This window comes from Saccharomyces cerevisiae, chromosome XI (genome assembly GCF_000146045.2).
Source record: "Saccharomyces cerevisiae S288C chromosome XI, complete sequence".
Taxonomy (NCBI): domain Eukaryota; kingdom Fungi; phylum Ascomycota; class Saccharomycetes; order Saccharomycetales; family Saccharomycetaceae; genus Saccharomyces; species Saccharomyces cerevisiae.
The window spans coordinates 371,684-394,598 of NC_001143.9; the positions used below are offsets into that span (position 1 = coordinate 371,684).

Genomic DNA, 22,915 nt, shown 5'->3' on the forward strand with positions numbered 1-22,915 from the left:
CAAGCTCGGATCGTCATCTTTCAATTATCACCCCAAAAGATATTGTAAAAAAGCAAGTTCAATCTCGTTTGTTACATTTGTCCCGTATTTCTACTAATTCAGGCAAAAAAGGAAAGTCCTACAGCAAAAGAGGCAAAAGTACAGTATGGAAATCGATGGCAACACTCTGGTGTTCATAATAGTGATCCTTTTCCTATTTTTCTCCTCACCGGGTGGTGATGGTGTGTCTTCTCAATATGAGTTCAATCAACTCCAGAGACTCAAGCAGCAGTTCCGAACAGAGCACAATACGTTCGTCAATATGACATATACAGATAGTTTTCGAAATATTACCGGGCTTAAACTCAGCTACCAAGACATGCTGAATAATCCTCTCCAAAATGCCACTTACCCACTACCAGGAAAAGATTATGATCGATGGTTTCCCAATCAAAACTACATGGTTTTGCCCAACGATGTCATAGAGGCCATAAATACTGAAGTCTGGAATACTTCGAATGATGACGCTTCCAACCTTTTCCCTCCCAATATTACAAGCACCCTGTTAGGTAAAATCGACCTTGTATCAAATAACAAGTACGAAAAGATAAGGATGCCTGTACCCAGATTCTATGAGCCGGCAACTGATTTTTCAGAGGATATTCCTCCTGAAGGTGAGACGTACTGGTCTGAGTGGCCTTCGTATGGCGAACTTCATAATGTGAGTTTTCAGCATGGCGAAATAGCTATTCAAATTTCTCATATGAGCAATCTTCAGGACAATAATAATTACTTAAGGAGAAATTTCATAAATAAGAAAAATGACCGTTGGAAGTTGTTAAATCTTCAGATTGATTTCTCAGATAAGGCTGAAAAGGAAAAGCATTCCATATACTCGAAGGCTGTATATGACATTCAACGTGGTAGAATTCTTTCTATTTCTCAGAGTTCTAAATTTCATTCATTGTTCGCCCTTCCTCATTACATGTCCTTCCAGAATGATTATAATGAGAAAATATTTAATGATGTCAAGGAACTCGTTGATGAATTTTGGAATTTCACGGATTACACAGATGTCATGACCATGAAAGACGTACAGGATGCTTATAATAATGCCAACTTTAAATGTGAGTATTTGATTTTTCTTCAGTTGGAACCATGGAATCAGTACACAAGAGATCAGATCAAGTTAATAGATGATGAATTGAATTGGCCCCTGGGGCGTCCGGCAAATCTGTCTAGTTTACCGCCCATAAATGTTGTCTCTGGATTACTGTATTCTCCAGACTGTGGCGTACGATTAGGGCTTCATAACGTAAAGGGTACACGGTACGAATTAAAAATAATGTCGATCAGAAAACATCTATTGTTCGGTATTGCATTATTTGCAGCCCAGATATACTTATTGCTTACTCAGATGCATCATACAAATACCCCCTCCATGGTCAACAAAATCTCATTCTATTGTTTCTCAATGATAAACTTAGTCGATGGTTCCTTGGCCACTTTGTACTTTGTCGCAGCTAGTGTCGTTCCCGAATTGTACTTACCCCTAGTTATAAGTGCTTTTTCGTGCTTTATCTTGGCATCTATTTTTGAAATACGCTACTTAATTTCAATTTACGCTTCACAGGTTAACGAACAGAATGTTGGGATTATCAACCTCCTGCGTGGTAACACTGGCACATATGATGAGAATAGGCCAAGACCCGCATTCATTCCCGATGAAGGGTCTATCGGTGGCTCGTTATATGGTAGGTTTTTCTTTATGCTAATCATTTTCACGTTTTTAATATTGAGTTCAACTTCATGGCCCCGTCAGCTAAGGATGGTATTTGAGTATATCCTAATCTTCATATTAAACTCATATTGGATCCCTCAAATTTTCCGTAACGCCGTTAAAGGTATTCCTTCAAGAAGAGAAAGAGCAAGATCTAGCATTGGAGGAAATAGAAGTCAAAACAAAATGCCATTATTGTGGAGTTTTGTAATTGGTACAACAATAATTAGAAGCTTGCCCGTTGTGTATGTTTTCACTTACTCCTCTAATGTGTTCAGGCACCATAAAGATGTTCATTTCGTCGTATTTTTATCATTGTGGCTACTGTTTCAAATTAGTATACTGTATTCTCAAGATGTATTGGGATCGCGCTGGTTCTTGCCTAAGCACACAATACCTGATGGATATTCGTATTTCAAGCCCCTTTCAAACGAGTATATATCGGAGCATGGTGGTGGAACTGCTGAACATACCGTTGATTGCGCGATATGTATGTCTGATGTTCCAATTTACATAGAGGAAATTCCAGAAACTCATAAGGTGGATCAGCACTCTTACATGGTAACGCCTTGTAATCACGTATTTCATACTTCGTGTCTAGAAAACTGGATGAATTATAAGTTACAATGTCCTGTGTGTAGGTCACCATTACCTCCGTTGTAGATAGCATCTCTTGATCCTAAGAACTATATACTGTATTTGTATTCAAGATCCAAGATACCGTGACATTTCCTATTTGTCAACCATTGCAATAAGAAATTTTACATGAATAGTGCATTAACTTTTTATTACCACTAAAGTAGTTTTGCTTAAATATACAATAGGCAAACTAGACTTAGGATAATTCACAAGGGTTTTTAGTGTTACCCTTTTTCCGTATGACACATTTTTCGAGGAATTAATTATTGGGAAAATATTGCCGATCAAGATCCATTGAGGTGAATCTAAATCGCTCCAACTCCAAGTTGGGGAATCTTAAGACCGTCACTGCCTTCCAATTACACTGCTTTTGTTTCTTTGACAATAAGAACGCAAAAGTAAATTTCTTTTTTTTAACAAATTATGACACATCCTGTAGCAGTGAAGGCATGTCTATTTGACATGGATGGTCTTCTCATCAACACAGAGGATATTTATACTGAAACTTTAAATGAAACTCTCGCAGAATTTGGTAAGGGACCTTTAACTTGGGATGTGAAGATTAAATTGCAAGGGCTTCCGGGACCGGAAGCAGGAAAAAGGGTGATCGAACACTACAAATTACCAATAACTTTAGATGAGTACGACGAAAGAAATGTTGCATTGCAATCTCTTAAATGGGGTACTTGCGAATTTCTTCCCGGTGCATTGAATTTGTTGAAATACTTAAAGTTAAAGAACATTCCTATTGCATTATGTACGTCTTCGAACAAGACTAAATTTCGCGGCAAAACAAGTCATTTAGAGGAAGGTTTTGATCTTTTCGATACCATTGTCACTGGTGATGATCCAAGAATTGCAAAAGGTAGGGGTAAGCCTTTCCCGGACATTTGGCAGTTGGGTTTAAAGGAATTGAATGAGAAGTTTCATACCGATATTAAGCCCGATGAGTGTATAGTGTTCGAAGATGGTATTCCAGGCGTAAAATCAGCCAAGGCATTTGGTGCACACGTTATTTGGGTCCCCCATCCAGAAGCACATGCTGTTTTGGGGGACACAGAAGCTTTGTTAGCCGGTAAAGGTGAACTATTGTCTTCTTTGGAAAAACTGGAAATGTCCAAATATGGACTGTGAATTTCCAGTATTTACGTAAACAATATATTTGTATATTGCACTAAGTATAAAAAGGGATGATTTGTATTTGATTTATCACACTACTTTATGTGGTGAGCTCAGTTATTTTTGTATAATATACTATAGTACATGTTTGGGTTTTTATCGTTTTATTTCAATCTCATTACAATAAAATATTATAGTGAACATGCACATCGAAAGGAAAGATTGCAATAGCTGGTGTTCAAAAGCTTTGTGCAAATGAATTCAGACACGAATGCATTTAAGGACATAAGAATTTCATGTGTTGAACTTTCTAGGATCGCTTTTTTACCCACCGAATCATTTGATCCAAATTCATTAACGCTATTGGCATGTTTAAAAAAAGTTGAAGAGAAGTTATCAGCATACGAAGACGATTCACTTTCGCCAAAATTTGCAGATTATGTTTTTGTTCCTATCGCGAGTTTATTGAAACAGCCAGCTCTCGGCGAGTCTCAAACAGAATACGTCCTACTAATTATATTTCATCTCTTACGGACATGTTGGTCATCTAATGGTAAATTCTCCGAGCAATTGGGACAACAACTGTTCCCCTTAATCACATTTTTAGTCAGTTCTGATAAAGATAATCAAAAATTAATTACTAGATCAGACGAGTTCAAGTACGCTGGTTGTTTAGTCTTGCATCAGTTTTTCAAATCAGTAAGATCGCAAAGGTACCATAAAGAGTTCTTTTCGAACTCAAAACCTAATTTACTTCCCGCTCTAGGACATTCTGTTACCATTCTGTTGAAAATTCTGGAGCAATCGCCCCAAAATAATGAGCTTCAATTCAAAGCTTTGGCATCCTTAGAAGTACTATTTCAGGACATAATATCTGATGGTGAAATGCTTTCCTTTATTCTTCCGGGGAACGTTTCTGTTTTCGCTAAGATACTTACTAAACCAGGCCGTCAAATACATTATAAGGTGTGTGTTCGCACGCTAGAGGTTCTGGCAAAATTATTGGTTTTGGTTTACGATGATTTTAGTTTGGATATCAAAGTAAATAAGTTAACAGATATTCGAGAGTTGAGCGATACAAAGTTAAAACACGAGATAAATCAATCATTTATGTTTAATGGACCTATTGTTTTGTTACGCACAGATGGGAAGACGCATAGAGATACAAGTTGGTTGACGGCAACTTCTGGGCAAATCAATATTGCTTTGGAGGCCTTTATACCCAAACTATTAAAACGTAATAATGAATCAATTGATGAGGCATTAGCGACATTTGTATCAATCCTTTTAACTAGATGTGAAAATTCTTTAAATAATTGTGAGAAAGTGTTGGTATCCACTTTAGTACATTTGGAGCGTGATCCGATGTCCAAATTACCATCGCATTTGGTAAAATTAAAGGAAGTTGTCAATGAAGACCTGCACAAGCTAAGTGACATTATTCGGTTTGAAAATGCAGATAGGTTATCATCTTTATCATTTGCAATCACTATTCTAGAGAAAAATAACGAAAGAGATACAATGATCAATGAGGTAGTTAGATGTTTATTTGAATCGCTTAATGAATCTATTGAGCCACCAAGTTTGATCAATCATAAAGAGAGAATAATTGAACAAAGTAGTCAATTAACAACTACAGTAAATTTCGAAAACTTGGAAAGTACGAATGCTCTGATTGCTTTACCAAGATTATCAGAAGACATGTCACTCAAACTGAAAAAATTTACATACCATATGGGTTCTTTGTTGTTAGAAAGACATATTCTCAACGATGTGGTGACAGAGTTGATTTCAGAACAAGTTGATTCACCAAGAACGCAGAAGATAGTTGCGCTGTGGTTAAGCACCAATTTTATAAAGGCTATGGAAAAGCAACCGAAGGAGGAAGAAGTCTATCTACAATTTGAATCTGATGCCAACTATTCCTCTTCCATGGTTGAAGAAGTGTGTTTGATTGTATTGGAATTTTGCAATGAACTTTCTCAAGACATTAGCATGGAGATTGAAGGTAAAGGCATAAAAAAAAGTGATGAGTTTGCCGTATGTACAGTTTTATTCTCTATTGAAACGATTTGTGCGGTAATGAGAGAAGAATTTCAACCAGAATTGATTGACTATATATACACAGTAGTTGACGCCTTGGCATCACCGTCCGAAGCCATTAGGTATGTGAGCCAATCCTGTGCATTGAGGATAGCAGATACCCTATATCATGGGTCTATCCCAAACATGATCTTAAGCAACGTAGATTATCTTGTAGAATCTATTTCCTCAAGATTGAATTCTGGGATGACTGAACGAGTGAGCCAAATATTAATGGTGATTTGCCAATTGGCTGGCTATGAAACCATTGAAAATTTTAAAGATGTTATTGAAACGATATTTAAACTACTGGATTATTATCATGGATATAGTGATCTCTGTCTTCAATTTTTCCAACTATTTAAAATCATCATTTTGGAGATGAAGAAAAAATATATCAATGATGATGAGATGATTTTGAAAATAGCTAATCAACACATTTCACAAAGTACTTTTTCGCCCTGGGGTATGACCGATTTTCAGCAAGTACTCAATATACTAGATAAAGAGACACAGGTTAAAGATGACATAACAGACGAGAACGACGTCGATTTTTTGAAGGATGATAATGAGCCCAGTAATTTTCAAGAATATTTCGACTCCAAATTAAGAGAGCCAGATAGCGACGACGATGAAGAAGAAAGAGAAGAAGAGGTGGAAGGAAGTTCTAAAGAGTATACTGACCAGTGGACCTCACCTATACCATCAGATTCATACAAAATACTATTGCAAATTTTGGGTTATGGGGAAAGATTATTAACCCATCCATCAAAACGATTAAGAGTGCAAATTCTTATTGTTATGAGGCTTATATTTCCCTTGCTATCAACACAGCATAATCTGTTGATAAGGGAGGTTGCTAGTACATGGGACTCCATCATACAGTGCGTCCTATGCTCTGATTATTCGATCGTTCAGCCCGCATGTTCATGCGTGGAGCAGATGATAAAATATTCTGGTGATTTTGTCGCCAAGAGATTCATTGAACTTTGGCAGAAACTGTGTCAGGATTCTTTTATATTGAAAGAACTGAGGATTGATCCAACGGTGCACAACCATGAGAAAAAATCGATTAGTAAGCATGTCAAATTCCCACCAGTAACTGAAAATGCGCTAGTATCGATGGTACATATGGTGCTAGAAGGGGTCAAAATTACAGAGTATTTAATTTCTGAAGCGGTACTTGAACAAATAATATATTGTTGTATTCAGGTTGTTCCAGTGGAGAAAATATCATCTATGTCATTGATAGTGGGGGATATCGTGTGGAAAATAAGAAATATAAATTAAACTTATGTGGCTAAACATATGCATTTGTATATGGTAATACAGTGGTTTATTATTGCTCACATTGTTCACACCAGTGACTATAGTGATTACAATAAGTAATTAGACAATAAATGTTATGAGTGATCCAGAATGAGGAATGATATGTGACTTCAGAATTAGCAGGGCAGCTAAATTAAAGATCTTTTAATTCAATTTTAGCTTACGATTTATATCTATGAAAGACATGAATTGTCACTTTGGGTAACCAATGATATCGGTGACTGCTATTTATACCTATCTCATATTATATTAAGAAGACCAGCTTTTATTCTCGGTTGGTAGTACCACTTGTCTACTAATCATCAACAATATATTCTAATAAAGTATTATGTACATATATATATATATATTACCAGCTCGGCCAGGCATTGGAAAACAGAAGAAACATTTCTCATGATTGAAATGGATAAACACGTTAATCAACAGGGACTATGTTGCAGGTGAAATATTAGCAATTAATAAGAAGGGCAATACGCATATTACAAATGAAGCGATAGAACAGACAGTGTCCAAGTAATGATAATAACCAATATATGCGAGTATTAGTATTTTCCTAAAAAAAAGCAAGATTATATACACGGAATGGAGGAGCAGTAGCTACTTTAGATTCGGAGTTCCCTTACACTTGGAGAAGTAAGTCTGCTATCCTGAAAATATCCGTTATACTAAGGGCTCCAGTAATAGCGGGCATCTTGACAATCCTAATATCCTTAGGGTGGTGACTAGCACTCACCTTTGTTGGAGTGAAATCGTAATATCATCTATTGACTAGTATTTATGTTATTAGTACACATTATCCCATGCGGCGTCAAAAGATGACATGAAAACTGAGAAACAGTCATAAGACTCAATGGAAGCGCAGAATCTCGGAACTAAACTAGTTGTCCAGGTATTTACACGTTTAACTGGTTTGTCTAGGCAGGGTATCGTTTGATGTAATAAATTTTGTCTGCTTTGTAACGAGTGTTTCTGACATGTTTCAAACATATTTTATGTGTAAGTTGATAAGTCGCCCTTGTGTATCGTACAACTATGCCACTTTAAAATGATCAATTTTACAGATTAATAGGTTTCGTGGTCTAGTCGGTTATGGCATCTGCTTAACACGCAGAACGTCCCCAGTTCGATCCTGGGCGAAATCAATTAATTTTTTTGGCTTCATCACGCTCGTCAGTTGAGCTCGCACAGCATCAGAGGCAAACTTGAATTTGGCTTAAGTATATTACAAAAACAAGAAGGAGGGAAGACTACACACATGCGTATATGTATACAGGCAAATACATATAGACTGAAGTTAGAAAAAGGGAAAGAAAAATTATTATTAAATAAAGTAAAATTTGTAGTAATAGGAAATAGAGTAGTACAATATAAAACAAATGTTGAAAAAGGAATTCCTTATTCTCGTTGTTTGCGTGGGATAATGTTACAGTGGAAAACTAAAGTTGTTTATTTGTTATTCATTTTTTATGATCGAACCATTTGTAGTGGGGTCAGCCAATAACATGTGTTGTTGTTGTTGCTGCTGTTGTTGTTGTTGTTGGAGCGGCTGCTGCTGTAATGAAATCGGAGGAGAAACGGGCGTATTTGGGTTGGTACTGTTACTGTTGCTTCCGGTAACTGAGTCGATGGCATTTGCGGTTATGTGCTCGATACTGTCTTGGTTCTCCATGATTTTAGTGTCCATATTCAAATTCATGTTCATGGCCTTATGTGAGTGACCGGTTGGGTTACCGTTTGGATCATTTTCGTCGGGATAACAACTTTCCCATTCCTTTAATCTTTTCTTGTAAGTTTCAGTGTATTCCGCCTTTTTGGCAGGGTCTAACTCGCGCCATCTTTCACCGATTATCTTGGTAATTTCGATTAAACCTTTATCAGGATTTTCCTTGACGACGGTAGGTCTAATCTCCTGGGTGAACTGAATAAAGGGACCAGAGGGTCTCTTTGGGGGCAAAGTCTTTTCGTAAGCATCTCTCACAACTCTGTACTTCTCCCAGTTGGTTCTGAATTCTTCGTAGAATGGTTTTTTTTGATCATCCGTTAACTCTTTCCACCTTGCAGAAGCCAATTTAGACAATTCGGGGACCTTTGCTTCAGGGAATTGTTGAAGCAACTCATTTCTTATGGACATAGAAAACAGGAAATAAGCGGAAGAAGGTCTCTTTGGGCCTTGCTTTTTCAGTTGTTTTCTTCTCTCAATTCTGCTTTGAGTGGAAGATAATTTCTTCACCACTGGATGCTGTTGTTGCTGCTGTTGCTGTTGTAGATGATGATGTTGTTGTTGAAGTTGTTGTTGTTGTTGCAACTGGTGTTGCTGTTGTAGCTGCTGCTGTTGCTGCAACTGCTGTTGTTGTTGTAATTGCAGCTGTTGCTGCATCTGCTGCTGGTGGTGAGTCAATTGAGGTTGCAGATTGGGTGGTAACAAACCAGGATGAGTAGCGGTGTTGGCATTTCCTGCAGCATTTCCTGCAGAGGAAGGGTCCAAAAGACTAGACAGAGCGTTCATGTTGTTCGGGTAGTATCTCTGCACCTGTGGGAGCTGAGACAAGTACGAAGCCGGGCCAGCAGCATTGTTTGCGGCGGCCGCAGCAGCCGTGGCAGGGTTTAATTGGGAGGCTGCCAGCTGGGCAGGATTACTGCTAGTGCTGTTATTGCCGCTACTAACATTGTTGTTGTTACTGTTGTTGTTACTAGACGCGCCTGTACCCGTGACAGAAGGGTTTGTCTGTTTTTGAGTTAAATGACTTAAAAAGGAGTTGTAAAACTCGGAAAATTGTTGTTGATTGATCGTCGGATAGTTTTGGCCCGATCCGGTTTGTTGCATGTAACCGAAATCCTGAGGTAGCGCGTTAACATTAACATTGTTGTTTGAATTTGAGTTCGAATTAGCATACTGTTGTTGTTGTTGTTGCTGTTGTTGTTGTTGCGACTGCGAAGTAGGTTGCGTCAAAGATTGTGGAGGTAGTGGATAATAAACATTTTGCTGTTGTTGTTGAGGCGACTGCTGGAAGTGACCTTGATAAGGCGCTTGTTGTTGTTGCTGTTGTTGCTGCTGCTGCTGCTGTTGTTGTTGTTGAGGCTGGGCTTGAAACTGGTTCAAGTATTGGTGAGGTGTCTGGTGAGAAGCATCTCTGTACTGGGAGTCGTTGTGTTCGAGACCCTGATACTGCAGCGAATGGTCTTGGCCTATGTTGAGTAAGTTGGAGTTAGAGGCGTCGTCCTGTTTGGGCGAGATACCGGTGTTCATTGCAGTTGTGGGTACTGTTAGCGTCGTACGTATATCACAGAATGGATAGAAGAAGGGGATATAGTTGTGGTCTTGCCTTGACTTGCGTTGCCTTGCCTTGTCTGTGTGTAATAGAGTTCTTTGTGGGATATCAGAGCGAATAAACTTCAGCGTCACAGTCTCGGTAGCAGTAGCTGTTAGGCAGTGACCTAGCAGTAGAGGAAACAGAATACAATGCAGTACGATTACGGTACAGAGGATAACGAAGTAAACCACATTTACAGCGAGAACGAGAGACAGAAGGAGAGAGAGAACGAATGCGCCGGGCCGTGTCTATACTTGGCTCCACCAGCTGATGTGTGCATTTTTTTTTTGTTCCCATTCGTTCTCTCACCAAGGGGAGGTGGAAAAGAAAAGAAGAAAAAGAAAGTAAGGAAGGTCCGCTGCGCCTCTCCTTTGCTGCTGTTGCATCCGGACATCACACCCAACACAAAACCCCGCGCGGCCGTCGTCAGTAACCGTTCCACCCATTCCTCCACGGTATGTAGATCGCTAAGCACGATGTGTATGTTTTATGGATATGTGCCGATTTTTTCCGCATTTGGTATCATATTTTGTTTTGATAATTACCGTTCTTGTTATTGCTAGTTGCTTGGGTTAATGTTCTTGTGCTATTGTTGCTGTTGTTATTGTTTTTATTATTGTATTATTGTATTATTATTATATTATTATTATTATTATTATTATTATTATTATTACGGTATGTCAAGTATTATTTTTTTTTTAAAAATAAAGAAAAAAATTGTACAAATATATATATTTATATATTACTCTATATGGTTTTTTTTTTTTAAGTGCAGGCGTTGGTTATGCTTCGTCTACAATTGGTTGGTGTGCACCGATGGGTCATGTTGGACCTTGATCATAGGTCTGTACACAGGCTCCCACATTTGGGCTTTGACCCACTGTAAACATTCGTCAAAGTCACGAGGAACCTTGACAGTTTCGCCGGGAGCTCCTCCCGGTACTTGTTCTTGCTCGATACGGGCGGTTCCCTCCTCGAGTGCTTGCAAGATCACAGCGGTAGCTAGACGCGCAGAAGTGTTGGTGATGGTGTCCAGGCCGGGTAGCAACCCAGGTCTCGAGTCGCCCTCTCTTAGTGGCGACAATTCGGCTAGTTGGTCCACTGCAGCGGAGATCATCTTGTCTGTGATGGTGGTGGCACGCGATAGTACGGCACCTAAACCGATACCTGGGAAAGAGTAACAATTGTTGTTCTCCGAGATACGGTAACCATCAACAGGTGGGAAAGGAGATCCGGTAGCTACAAGAGCGTTGTTGTTGGTCCACTTCATTAAATCGGCAGGAACGGCTTCGTGTAGTCTAGTAGGGTTGGATAATGGGAAAATGATCGGTCTAGGATTGTGCTTGTGCATTTCTTCTACGACATCTTGAGTGAATGCGCCTGCTTGTGTGGAGCAGCCAACCAAACACGTTGGTTTGACGTTCTCCACCACATCATGTAAAGAGCGGGTGTTGATACCAGCCCATTCCGCATCACTCTTAGCGTATACGTGTTGGGCGGGAGTGGAGTTAGCCTCGTAAGATTGTAGAATTAACCCACGTCTGTCCATCAAGAAGATTTTCTTGCGCGCTTCTTCCTTGTCAACGCCGTGCGTGACCATATGATTCACAATTTGATCTGCGATACCGAGGCCCGCAGACCCGGCACCGTAAATAAGCACTCTGGTGTCTTTCAAGTCTCTGTTGGTATGTTTCAAAGCAGCAATCAACGAGGCCATCACGACGGCACCGGTGCCCTGAATGTCATCGTTGAATGATGGCAATTCGTACCTGTACTTTTCTAGTAATCTTCTAGCGTTCTTAACACCGAAATCTTCGAAATGCAGAACGGCGCTTGGATACACTTTCTTAACGGCCTTGATGAATTTTTCCAAGAAGTCGTCATATTGCTTACCCCTGATTCTGGAGAACTTGTTACCCATGTACAATTCGTCACGGGCTAGTTTCTTGTTGTTAGTACCGACGTCCAAACACACAGGTAGCACACGGCCGGGATGAATACCACCGCACAGCGTCATCAATGCCAATTTGGAGATAGCAATACGTACACCACCGATACCTTGGTCACCAATTCCCAGAATACCTTCCGAATCCGACACAACGATGTAGTCTACATCTTTGTCTCCACCGTATGTAGCCAATCTACATTCGATGGAATCAGGTTCGGTAATGTCTAAAAACACACCTTCTGGCTTTCTGAACCTGTGGGAATAGGCAGCAATAGCATCACCTTCGGTTGGGGTGTAAATGATAGGAACTAATTCCTTGATATGTCTCCTTATTAATGCAAAATATAGGACTTTGTTCTGTACTCTCAAAGACGTCATGAAGTCGTTTTTGGCCAAGGGCGTCTTCAAATAGCATAACTGCTTGTAGCTTCTTTCCAGTTGTTCGTCCAAAGTGTTCACTTGTGGTGGTAGCAATGCTTCTAAATTAAACGCTTCCCTTTCTTCTTGTGTAAATGCAGAACCCTTGTTAAATAAAGGAGAGTTTAAAAGTTGAAAGCTCTCCAAGGGACATTCTATGGCACCTTCTACAGTCAAACGAGTGGCATGTGGGTGAGGAGCTTCGAAGATCTTTCTGGCGCGAGAACCGACGGGTGTTTTAGTGACCTCCTCGTCGCTGTATGGCTTTTGGAAAGTATTTTCTCTTGTTGTGGTAGCTTTATGCGATCTAGTGTTAGAAGAATATAAACGCGATTGCTGAATAGGCCATCTTCTTAATGGTGCTGTCCTTGATGCTGTCAAGGATCTGGTTAGTTGCGATCTAGCAGCAACGGAAACGGATAGTCTGGTTCTAAGCATAACCGTATTTCTACCTTTTGTCTTGGTATTTATGTGCACTAAACTCGTTAAAAGTTGTAGGTTTCAAAAGCACAAATATCCGAAGCTGGACACAATATACGAGTAAGTATAAAGATACGCATATATATATATATATAATATGTCAATCATGCCGGTAACGGGTACGACTTCGAAACTCTATAGCGCTAAAGCTGTAGACCAAAGGAAGTCAAATGGAGCATACGCGGTACAGTAATAGGAAATTGCGAAAATTTTTCACCATAGAAAGGCGATGATGAGTCGAAGCCAAGGGGACTCAGTCACTCAGTCAGCTGATGCGATGCGATGTTAGCGCAAACAATAACGCGTACGATAATAAAACTTCAAATGCGCCAATTCTTTTTTTTTTTTTTTTTTTTTTTTGATTTCTTTTCATATATCCGATTTAAACCGCCTAGGGAAGAGTAAAAACCCGAATTGTTCCGTCTATACTTGGTTGTATGGGTGTTTTTTCTTCGATGCTTTTCGTATAAGAAGATATGCAGTGAATATCTTTCAATCGCCTTGAACGGTTGACAAGACGCAAGAATTTGAAAAACCTTGCAATGCACGATGCAATATTCAATTTGCACACATCGAAACGAATTGGTATCGAAAATAAACGCGAAACATATGAGAAATTTTTCTAACTTTTCTTCCTTCGTTAAGAGTGATCCTTGCACTGTGATGAATCGCTATAATTGTTGTAATGATTGACACTGGGTGAAGGGCAAAGGATGTCCAAATGATAAAAAAACAAAAAAATTTGGAAGTGTAAATTGTACCATGGGCGAATTTCAGGTTACTATTGTAGTCTGGTGAGTTAATACGTAATAATACTTGGTTTTTTTTTTTGGTTTTTTACTAAGCGTTACCGTGTGTAGTGATTATCTAAGCGGTTCTTGCAAGATTAGGAAAAAAGCTAATTAAGTGTAAACTTGGCAGCATGATTGCTCGTCCTAATCGAGCCAAAGATAGAAAACTACTGGAAGCAGCTGCTGCAGTGAGTAGAGTATGGATAGACCTATAGATGATATTGTGAAAAATCTTTTAAAGTTCGTCGTTAGGGGGTTTTATGGTGGCTCCTTTGTACTGGTACTCGATGCTATACTATTTCACTCGGTCCTAGCTGAAGATGACTTGAAACAATTGTTGAGCATAAATAAGACGGAACTGGGGCCGCTAATTGCTAGACTAAGATCAGACAGGTTAATATCCATACACAAACAAAGAGAATACCCTCCAAACTCAAAAAGTGTGGAAAGAGTTTACTACTATGTAAAATATCCTCATGCTATTGACGCAATCAAATGGAAGGTCCATCAAGTCGTACAAAGATTGAAGGATGACTTGGACAAAAATTCAGAACCTAATGGTTACATGTGTCCGATTTGTTTGACCAAGTACACACAATTGGAAGCTGTACAATTATTGAATTTTGATAGGACAGAATTTTTATGTTCCCTATGTGATGAACCGTTGGTGGAAGATGATTCTGGTAAAAAAAACAAAGAGAAGCAAGATAAATTAAATAGGTTAATGGACCAAATTCAGCCAATCATTGATTCTTTGAAAAAGATTGATGATTCAAGAATTGAGGAGAATACTTTCGAAATTGCATTGGCTCGCTTGATACCACCTCAAAATCAATCACATGCAGCATACACGTACAATCCAAAGAAAGGCAGCACCATGTTCAGACCGGGAGATTCTGCTCCATTGCCAAATCTTATGGGTACTGCTCTTGGTAACGACAGTAGTAGACGTGCCGGTGCTAACTCTCAAGCCACATTACACATCAACATTACCACGGCAAGTGATGAAGTGGCTCAAAGGGAATTGCAAGAGAGACAGGCTGAAGAGAAAAGAAAACAAAACGCTGTCCCTGAATGGCATAAACAGAGTACCATCGGTAAAACTGCTCTTGGTAGACTGGATAATGAAGAGGAGTTCGATCCTGTAGTTACTGCATCTGCCATGGATTCTATAAATCCTGATAATGAACCTGCACAGGAAACATCCTATCAAAATAACAGAACTCTGACCGAGCAAGAAATGGAAGAAAGAGAGAATGAAAAGACGTTGAATGATTACTACGCTGCTTTGGCTAAAAAGCAAGCAAAGCTCAATAAAGAAGAAGAGGAGGAGGAAGAAGAAGAAGAGGATGAGGAAGAAGAAGAGGAAGAAGAGATGGAAGATGTTATGGATGATAACGATGAAACTGCTAGAGAAAATGCATTGGAAGATGAATTTGAAGACGTAACGGATACAGCTGGCACCGCAAAGACAGAATCAAACACCTCCAACGACGTAAAACAAGAATCGATTAATGATAAGACTGAAGACGCTGTAAATGCTACTGCCACTGCTTCAGGTCCGAGTGCAAACGCTAAACCAAATGATGGTGATGATGATGATGATGATGATGATGATGAGATGGACATTGAGTTTGAGGACGTTTGATATGGTCCGTTTTTTTTAAATCTTACCAACTAGCTCTTACAATGTAGAACCAACTTTTCCTTTCTTCATTTTCTTCTCTATTGTATCAAGCTTCTCTTAAAATCTAAAAAAAATGAGAGAAAAAAAAAAGAATACGTCTGGAAAAAATCACATGAAAAAATTTCAGAAAAAGAAAGCGGAGCTACTAGACATATGGCATCTTTATAGTAATAATAAAAACATTACTAGTGAGAATATTGAGGTGTAAAAAATATTTTTTCGAGCATATTTAGTTTATATATATTTAATAAAGAACCTCAACTTATAGAAGGCACAGAAGGATTGCTTTATCATTCAACCAAAGTACAAAAATAATATGGTAGAGAAGGATACATGGAAACTGATAACTGCCACTGCACTATTCACTGTGGCAGTGACGACGATTACAGATTATGCTTGGACCAGTTGGCAAGCACAAAAGCAAGTAATTGCGCAACAAAAAAATAAGAATAAAGGTGGGCAAACAAAATCTGACACGGATAAATATCATCAATATGATGAACAGTTTATTCGCCAATCTTTGAAAAACAATGTTGAATTTCTTGGTGAGGACACAATTGAAAAACTATCCAATCAATATGTTGTTGTCGTGGGAGCAGGTGGAGTTGGATCTTGGGTGGTTAACTCTTTGGTGCGGTCCGGATGCCGAAAGATCAGGGTCGTTGATTTTGACCAGGTCTCACTAAGTTCACTAAATAGACACAGCTGTGCCATACTAAATGATGTTGGCACGCCAAAAGTGGAATGTCTACGAAGGCATATGCGGGAAATTGCACCATGGTGTGAGATTGATCCGATTAATGAATTATGGACGTTACAAAATGGCGAAAGACTGACCCTTGGTAATGGAACTCCTGACTTTATCGTGGACTGCATTGATAATATTGATACAAAGGTCGACTTACTTGAGTTTGCCTATAATCATGGTATCAAAGTGATCTCTTCCATGGGTGCTTCCGCGAAAAGTGATCCTACAAAACTTAATGTGGGGGACTTGGCTACCACGGAGGAGGATCCTCTTGCAAGGGTAGTGAGAAGGAAATTAAAGAAAAGAGGTATCTTATCCGGAATTCCTGTAGTATTTAGTGCCGAAAAACCAGATCCGAAGAAGGCTAAATTATTACCCTTACCAGATGAGGAATATGAAAGAGGAAAGGTCGACGAGCTGAGCGCCCTGAAGGACTTCCGTGTAAGAATCCTACCCGTTTTAGGTACTATGCCAAGTTTGTTTGGATTGACCATCACTACGTGGATTTTATCTAATATATCCGATAAACCTCTAGAACCTGTTGAGGGTAAGAATAGAATTAAGGTATACGATGGTATATATCAATCGTTGGCAGGTCAAATGAGCAGAGTCGGTATACCGAGCCAAAGAATCCCATTGGCTTTGAAGGATGTTAGTTACCTTGTCGAAGAGGTGTTTAAGGGTAAATCTCCAATTAGCGGCATTTCCACTAGACTAACTTTAACCAAATGGGATCCCTCTAAACCTATCTCTTTGCAAAATGTGGTAGTACTAACTAAAAACGAACAGAAAGTGCACGAAGACCGTGTCTTGAAGGGTAAGGAAAGCTTACAAGATGTTTATGATGCCAAAGTTCTAAAACTGGTTTCACAAAGATTCAGAGAAGAAGCTTATTACTCTCAATTCAGATGATCTTGTTCCTTTCCAACATATAAAGCATTTTCTTCCATAGAGTTACGTACTATTCCAGGAGGCTTTTCGGACTCATACCATATAGAAAACTATTTTTATGCTTCTTCATTTACTTCTACTTGTTTATGTTTATTTGTAAAATTACATTATTTAATTTCTTGAAAGTAAAAAACTTGAATTTCTGAAATAAATAAAAACTAGAGAAAAATTAACGATGAGGCATGCGACGGAAATCAATATTGAAACTTCTCAAAGCTGAACCACTGAAAGGGTTCTTTAGGACAATTTTCATTCCCTTAATCAACAAAAAATGACTAAAACCTACATATTCTTCTTAGAAAAAATACATACGCAAAACAAGATAGAAGAGCAACTGTTGATACGATAGCAAGGGTGACAGAGACTATTCAATTATATGTCTTTTATTTTCATTCTTATCACCACTTTTCCGTTTTCAACTTCGTTGACCGCAAATTAAATCTGTTCTTCTGGTGGTTGATTCAGTAATTCTTCGATTATTGGACAAAGCTCTAGTGGCCTAGTCATGCATGAAAACCTTTTAACCACCTTCCCATTTCGGTCTACCACAAACTTTTCAAAATTCCATTTTATCATTTTTATTCCAGACTTCCCGCTTACTGAATTCTTTAAGAACTTGTAGACGGGATCTTGCTTTTGCCCGTTGCAACGGATCTTATGTAGAATAGGGAAGGTTACACCATATTTATCTTGACAGAACTTATTAATCTCTTTATCCTTCTCGAACTCTTGATTTCCGAATTGACCACAGGGAAAGGCCACAATCACTAGACCATGTGATTTGTATTTTTCGTACAAGTACTCTAATTCCTTGTATTGAGGTGTGAACGCACAATGAGATGCTACATTGACTATCAAAACCACTTTGTTACGCAGGGAGTTGAAGGGGAATGGATTTCCGTTTTCATCTATTGGTGAAAAAGAATAAAATTCTTGCATCGTTACTTATAAATATTGTGTTTCTCCGCTTATATTCCTTATACGGGTTCACAATCAGAGAACCTCGCCGTGCACAATATCACCTACATGACTAAAATATATTTGTACATTACTGTGTTATATAATCACTTAATATTGTTCACCATAAGCAATCTCTGTAGTAGAGGTGAGCCCCGGCTTTAAGTTCTCTTAGATGTGGCGAACAAGGGATGAATCGCTTACCCTATAGAATTAGGGAACAGAAGGGGAAAGCAAATACGGAAAATTTTCCACATGAAGACGGTAGTGGGGTATGTCAAGGGGATACTAATGTATAATTAATATATATGTGTGTATCTACATTATTTGGTGTTGTTTTATTGGGTGATGGATCGAAAGGTGGATTCTATCAAGTCCTTCAACTCCTTATAGGATATAATAATACAGTTTAACTCATCGGGCGTTACCAACATTAACTTTTCTTGAATACCAGCGTCTAATTTGTTCAAACATCTTAGGACATGAGTTAAATCCATTATTGGTTTCCCATTCGAATCCACTTGATGGAATACGTAGTCATAAAATAGTATAATGGGGAATTTAGTCCCAGATTCGGACCAATTTATGTCTATTCTTGATTCGATTCTACCAAAAATGCAATTTAGCTTGTTGACCAGCCTAAATAATCTGCCATTTTCTAGTTCTCTTGATAAGACAGACTCCATGTATTCTGTATAGGTTTGTGACGATTCCAGGACCATGAACATCTTATCATAAAAGTGACTAGTAAGATCATGAATGCTCTTTTTGGAATCGCCGTTGTCTGATATCAGATACTTGAGTACATCCTTGAACTTATCATCGATCTGTCTCATGTCATCAATTGATTGAGGGGTTATTTCCTCCAATCGATATTCTTTAGGGGCAGTGTTGTTATTAGAGTTTTCAATATTAATGGATAGGTTAAATAATAGCTCTCCTAAATATTTGTAGTCTAGCTGTTGTTGTCCCTCTATGGTACTTCCGCCGGAAGATACTACGGTATCAGTATCATCATTGAACAAAAGGTCCATAAAATTGCAGTGTGATAACTTGATTCTCCCTGGGTCCCCAGTAATCAAAACTTTTCTCCAGTTTAATGTATTGCCAATACTCAAGTTTTGTGAATGGATAGAGTTTATTACATTGGTGAGTTGAACTAAATATATCCATAAATAATTATTCGTTATTGGAAACTTAGGGAAATTAACAAAGTGGTAATCATACAAAGATAGCGAGTTTGGGTAGTAGTCAAAGACCAAACAAATAGACAGATCACCAAATTTAGTAGTTTGAAAAATGTCCCTAAACTTTATCAAATTTGTACAATTAATTTTTGACCATATCTGATATATTTTGGATATTTTGTTTGGATTCATTGACTTATCGATGTTAGGAAGCCTCTTCAAAACGTAGGCTTTACCGTCATAATTGGAAAAAACTTTGAAGAGCGTAGTTTTATTTAAAAAATCGTTATTATTGAAGTTCAATGGAACCAAATTAAAATAATCTTGTACAATACTTGGTATAACTTTACCTGAAGAGGGGAAAACCTGCAAAATCGATAAGTTTTTCTTGGTTAAATCTTCTCTAATATTGTTTGGAATGAAAAGCTGATCTGCAGACCTTTCATTAGGCTTTAATAATGATTTCAATGATGATGGCTGTTCAGGTGCATATAGGTGATACTGTAGAAGACTGTGAGGAGGCGGATAAATACGTGGGTACTTAAGATTACTACTCTCTATGGGTGGCGGTTGCATAGGAGGTGGCACATTATTAGCCATACTCATATTGTTACTATTATCATCAGTGGCGTTTATATTTATGCCACCAGAATTTGCAATGGAGGGAAATGGAAAAGAATGTGCATTTGCATTAGTGTGAATTGAGGAGGTTGAAGACGGAGTGAAAATGGGGGCATTGAAGGGGTCGTAATTGGAACTCGAAGCGGTAGTTGGTATTGATATGCTTATATTACTATTATTGTTATTGTTATTCACTAACGAGCTATTAACTATCGGATTAATCATCGGATTAACTGTAGAAGCAGTAGCAGAGGTAGCTGCCATGGCGATATTGCCAGTAGCATTTGTAGCAGCGGAGGTGGTATTCGTCACAGTGGTTAAGGAGTCACTACCGACTGTCATCGGAGTGAAACTTGCGGATACTTTAGCATTGAACTTAGGAACTGATGTCATGGTCGGAGTTGTAGCCTCACCCACATCTATTGGAGGAGGAACGTCATTTATGGTAGTAGCGGTAGTGTTATCGCTGTGTTTGAAAGGGCAACCTTCTTTCTCCTTTTTGCAGTAGCCATAAATAGTGATATTTCTGCACGGAATATCCTTCGCCCAATCAGGATTGATTTTGTCCATGGCGTAAGATACGTCTGACTAGTCTTTTAGGCTTACCTATCATCGAAACAGTGCTCCCGCCATTGTTATTATTGCTCTTTTAATTCATAAACCAAATAATTTAGCAGTTTATTTTAAGGTTACCCTGTAAAGGTCTGATATGTAGGGGAGGGCATATAATCATTTTAATATATATGTATATATTCTTACATATATATATAATATCGCCGTAACTTATAGCGTAAACTATATAAAATACGTCTTAGTCTATAAGCTATCACGGATAGCGTCTTGGACGTCTTTGTACACATCTTCGACGGATCTGTCGCAACGAACACGGACGACTTTCGATTTGGTTTCAAAGTACTCGATGACGGGCATACTAGTCTCCTTGAAAGTGTTAAATCTCTTCTTAATGGACTCAATGTTGTCATCGCTTCTACCACTGGTCTTGCCACGCTCCAATAGTCTCTCTAACATGATATCTTCAGGGCAGTCAAAGAACAGGATGAATTTGCTTTCAACGATGTCTCTTTCAAAGGAAATGGCTTGATCCATCTTCCTAGGAAATCCGTCAATTAAGAACTTATGCTTGTTCGCCTTGACGTTATCGGAAATAGCGTTGCGTAAAAGCGCCAAAGTAATCTCTTGAGGGACAATCTGGCCCTCTTTGATGCAGTTCTTGATCAATTCCCCATATTGGGAACCTGCTCTGCCCTGCTCAGCACGTAGAAGGTCTCCGGCTGACAAATGGACAAATGAATAGTCCTTAACTAGTTTTTCACACTGAGTACCCTTGCCTGCACCGGGTCCTCCTAGAACGAAGATCACGGAAACTTGGTCAGGCGAGAAAGCTGGCTGTGATGTAGTGGCAGCTGTCATTTGTCTTATTCAAGAAATTCAACTGGTTCGTTCTTTTGATAGTTTACCGAAATAACTGATGTCACGAGTGCTAAAGTTCCTACGAGTACCAACAATTTGCCTTTGTGTTTACCCTTGCTTTGACTTTTGTTAGCGCGTGGTACGTTTACGTTGGTCTTCGAAGGTGCTGTATTGTGGAAAGTTGGTTTTTTCGAAGAATAAAATCTCAGTATAAACCTGTAGCGTGGATTCATAATATAACTAAGCTAACATAAAAACGGGAGAGGGTGTGTGCGACTAAAGGCAAAGACAGGAATGCATCGCTTTAAAAGATCACCATAACTACTTAAAAGTTTCGTTAACGTGGTGAAAAAGAAAAGAAAAAGAAAAGTGAAAAAAATAAACCTAGGGTTGAAAATATAATCAGTTAGGTGTCATGATATTGATACATTTATTTCTATAGGTCTGAGAGTACTAACTTAGGGTATATGAGGGGTGTTAAGTTGGGATGATGACGCATTAATTAAGAGTTCATTATATGAGGATATTGTATACAATGCAAGAATAGCGCCCCAATCCCGGCCAGGTATAACGTGCAAGCATGAATAAAGAAGAATTATTGGGTTTTCTACTAGATGACAGTATTGATAGCCAAAAAAGATGCGTCACGGATCAGCAGGCCTACTCTAATTGGTTAAAGAATGATAATGATGAACGTACGGCCCATGAGGAAAGCTCTTCACAAAGTACGATAGCCGCATTGAATAAGAAGAAGCAGACAGAAGCTGCTCAAGAAGATATAGAAGAACTGTTAAACGGCTTAGAAGGCATTATTGGAGGAGCCGACCCCCGTAATCTCAAGAGTAAGTCAAAGAGGAAAACCAAAAAGGGCGGATCGAAACCAAGGGAAGAAAACGTGAATACGGAGAAACATATTGTAATGCTCGAGGTAGAAGATTTTAGTGATATGAGCACCCACGAAGATGTCAACGGAGCAAGTCCGTCGCCAAATCTGGACCGGTCGAAGAAGAATGAGAAGCGAAGGAAAAACGCCAAGGAGCTGTCATACGATGAACTAAAAGACAAACTAGAAGTTACCACTCGCAAATCACGTCTTGAGTGCAAAGACTTGAAAAAGAAAGTTCATGGGCTCGAAAGAAGGAACCTTGAACTTGAACAGCGTTTAGAAGAGCTGAAGATTGAGAACCAGACTTTGATAGAGATTAACAATAAACTGTTGAAAAACACTAATGAGGATGAGATTAACAAGAGCCAGAGGAACAAGGAGAAGGACCGAAAGCGGAGGGAAAGAAGAACGGCAAGGAGAAAAGATGAAAGAAAGCAGGAAAAAAAGCAGGAAAAAAAGCAGGATAATAAAACATCTCAATCTTTTCCTTCCTCAACTGACATGAATGGACAGCCTATAGAATTTTGAATGCATTCTAATGACATAACTATTTGACGACGTGAATTAGAAAC

General features: G+C 38.7%; 12 protein-coding genes and 1 non-coding gene across 13 annotated transcripts, besides 1 other annotated feature; 7 read left to right on the forward strand and 6 right to left on the reverse strand.

The window, feature by feature from the left end:
* Window positions 1–145: 145 nt before the first annotated feature.
* Window positions 146–2,422, forward strand: TUL1 (ubiquitin-protein ligase TUL1; the record flags this gene model as incomplete). Its single annotated transcript, NM_001179600.1, has 1 exon — window positions 146–2,422. The coding sequence occupies one exon, from the start codon at window positions 146–148 to the stop codon at window positions 2,420–2,422; it is 2,277 nt and encodes a 758-aa protein (NP_012890.1).
* Window positions 2,423–2,821: 399 nt separating this feature from the next.
* On the forward strand, window positions 2,822–3,532 carry YKL033W-A (haloacid dehalogenase superfamily protein; the record flags this gene model as incomplete). Its single annotated transcript, NM_001184335.3, has 1 exon — window positions 2,822–3,532. One exon carries the CDS (start codon window positions 2,822–2,824, stop codon window positions 3,530–3,532), a length of 711 nt encoding a protein of 236 aa, NP_012891.4.
* A 240-nt stretch (window positions 3,533–3,772) lies between these two features.
* Window positions 3,773–6,889, forward strand: TTI1 (Tti1p; the record flags this gene model as incomplete). Its single annotated transcript, NM_001179599.1, has 1 exon — window positions 3,773–6,889. One exon carries the CDS (start codon window positions 3,773–3,775, stop codon window positions 6,887–6,889), a length of 3,117 nt encoding a protein of 1,038 aa, NP_012892.1.
* Window positions 6,890–7,996: 1,107 nt separating this feature from the next.
* YNCK0014W lies at window positions 7,997–8,070 on the forward strand. The gene has a single exon. It is a non-coding gene; the product is annotated as a tRNA-Val (tRNA).
* A 311-nt stretch (window positions 8,071–8,381) lies between these two features.
* Window positions 8,382–10,175, reverse strand: IXR1 (DNA-binding transcription repressor IXR1; the record flags this gene model as incomplete). Its single annotated transcript, NM_001179598.3, has 1 exon — window positions 8,382–10,175. The coding sequence occupies one exon, from the start codon at window positions 10,173–10,175 to the stop codon at window positions 8,382–8,384; it is 1,794 nt and encodes a 597-aa protein (NP_012893.3).
* Window positions 10,176–11,032: 857 nt separating this feature from the next.
* On the reverse strand, window positions 11,033–13,042 carry MAE1 (malate dehydrogenase (oxaloacetate-decarboxylating); the record flags this gene model as incomplete). Its single annotated transcript, NM_001179595.1, has 1 exon — window positions 11,033–13,042. The coding sequence occupies one exon, from the start codon at window positions 13,040–13,042 to the stop codon at window positions 11,033–11,035; it is 2,010 nt and encodes a 669-aa protein (NP_012896.1).
* Window positions 13,043–14,074: 1,032 nt separating this feature from the next.
* TFA1 (transcription factor TFIIE subunit TFA1) lies at window positions 14,075–15,523 on the forward strand (the record flags this gene model as incomplete). The annotated part of the gene is made up of 1 exon (NM_001179594.3): window positions 14,075–15,523. One exon carries the CDS (start codon window positions 14,075–14,077, stop codon window positions 15,521–15,523), a length of 1,449 nt encoding a protein of 482 aa, NP_012897.3.
* A 355-nt stretch (window positions 15,524–15,878) lies between these two features.
* TCD2 (tRNA threonylcarbamoyladenosine dehydratase) lies at window positions 15,879–17,222 on the forward strand (the record flags this gene model as incomplete). The annotated part of the gene is made up of 1 exon (NM_001179593.1): window positions 15,879–17,222. One exon carries the CDS (start codon window positions 15,879–15,881, stop codon window positions 17,220–17,222), a length of 1,344 nt encoding a protein of 447 aa, NP_012898.1.
* A 64-nt stretch (window positions 17,223–17,286) lies between these two features.
* Window positions 17,287–17,581: an origin of replication (ARS1112; Autonomously Replicating Sequence).
* Window positions 17,582–17,696: 115 nt separating this feature from the next.
* GPX1 (glutathione peroxidase GPX1) lies at window positions 17,697–18,200 on the reverse strand (the record flags this gene model as incomplete). The annotated part of the gene is made up of 1 exon (NM_001179592.3): window positions 17,697–18,200. One exon carries the CDS (start codon window positions 18,198–18,200, stop codon window positions 17,697–17,699), a length of 504 nt encoding a protein of 167 aa, NP_012899.3.
* A 356-nt stretch (window positions 18,201–18,556) lies between these two features.
* Window positions 18,557–20,596, reverse strand: PAN3 (PAN-complex poly(A)-binding subunit PAN3; the record flags this gene model as incomplete). The annotated part of the gene is made up of 1 exon (NM_001179591.1): window positions 18,557–20,596. One exon carries the CDS (start codon window positions 20,594–20,596, stop codon window positions 18,557–18,559), a length of 2,040 nt encoding a protein of 679 aa, NP_012900.1.
* Window positions 20,597–20,842: 246 nt separating this feature from the next.
* Window positions 20,843–21,457, reverse strand: URA6 (bifunctional uridylate/adenylate kinase; the record flags this gene model as incomplete). Its single annotated transcript, NM_001179590.3, has 1 exon — window positions 20,843–21,457. The coding sequence occupies one exon, from the start codon at window positions 21,455–21,457 to the stop codon at window positions 20,843–20,845; it is 615 nt and encodes a 204-aa protein (NP_012901.3).
* Window positions 21,458–21,462: 5 nt separating this feature from the next.
* MIN9 (Min9p) lies at window positions 21,463–21,690 on the reverse strand (the record flags this gene model as incomplete). The annotated part of the gene is made up of 1 exon (NM_001184683.1): window positions 21,463–21,690. The coding sequence occupies one exon, from the start codon at window positions 21,688–21,690 to the stop codon at window positions 21,463–21,465; it is 228 nt and encodes a 75-aa protein (NP_001032581.1).
* Window positions 21,691–22,037: 347 nt separating this feature from the next.
* Window positions 22,038–22,871, forward strand: SKA1 (Ska1p; the record flags this gene model as incomplete). The annotated part of the gene is made up of 1 exon (NM_001179589.4): window positions 22,038–22,871. One exon carries the CDS (start codon window positions 22,038–22,040, stop codon window positions 22,869–22,871), a length of 834 nt encoding a protein of 277 aa, NP_012902.4.
* Between the last annotated feature and the right edge of the window lie 44 nt (window positions 22,872–22,915).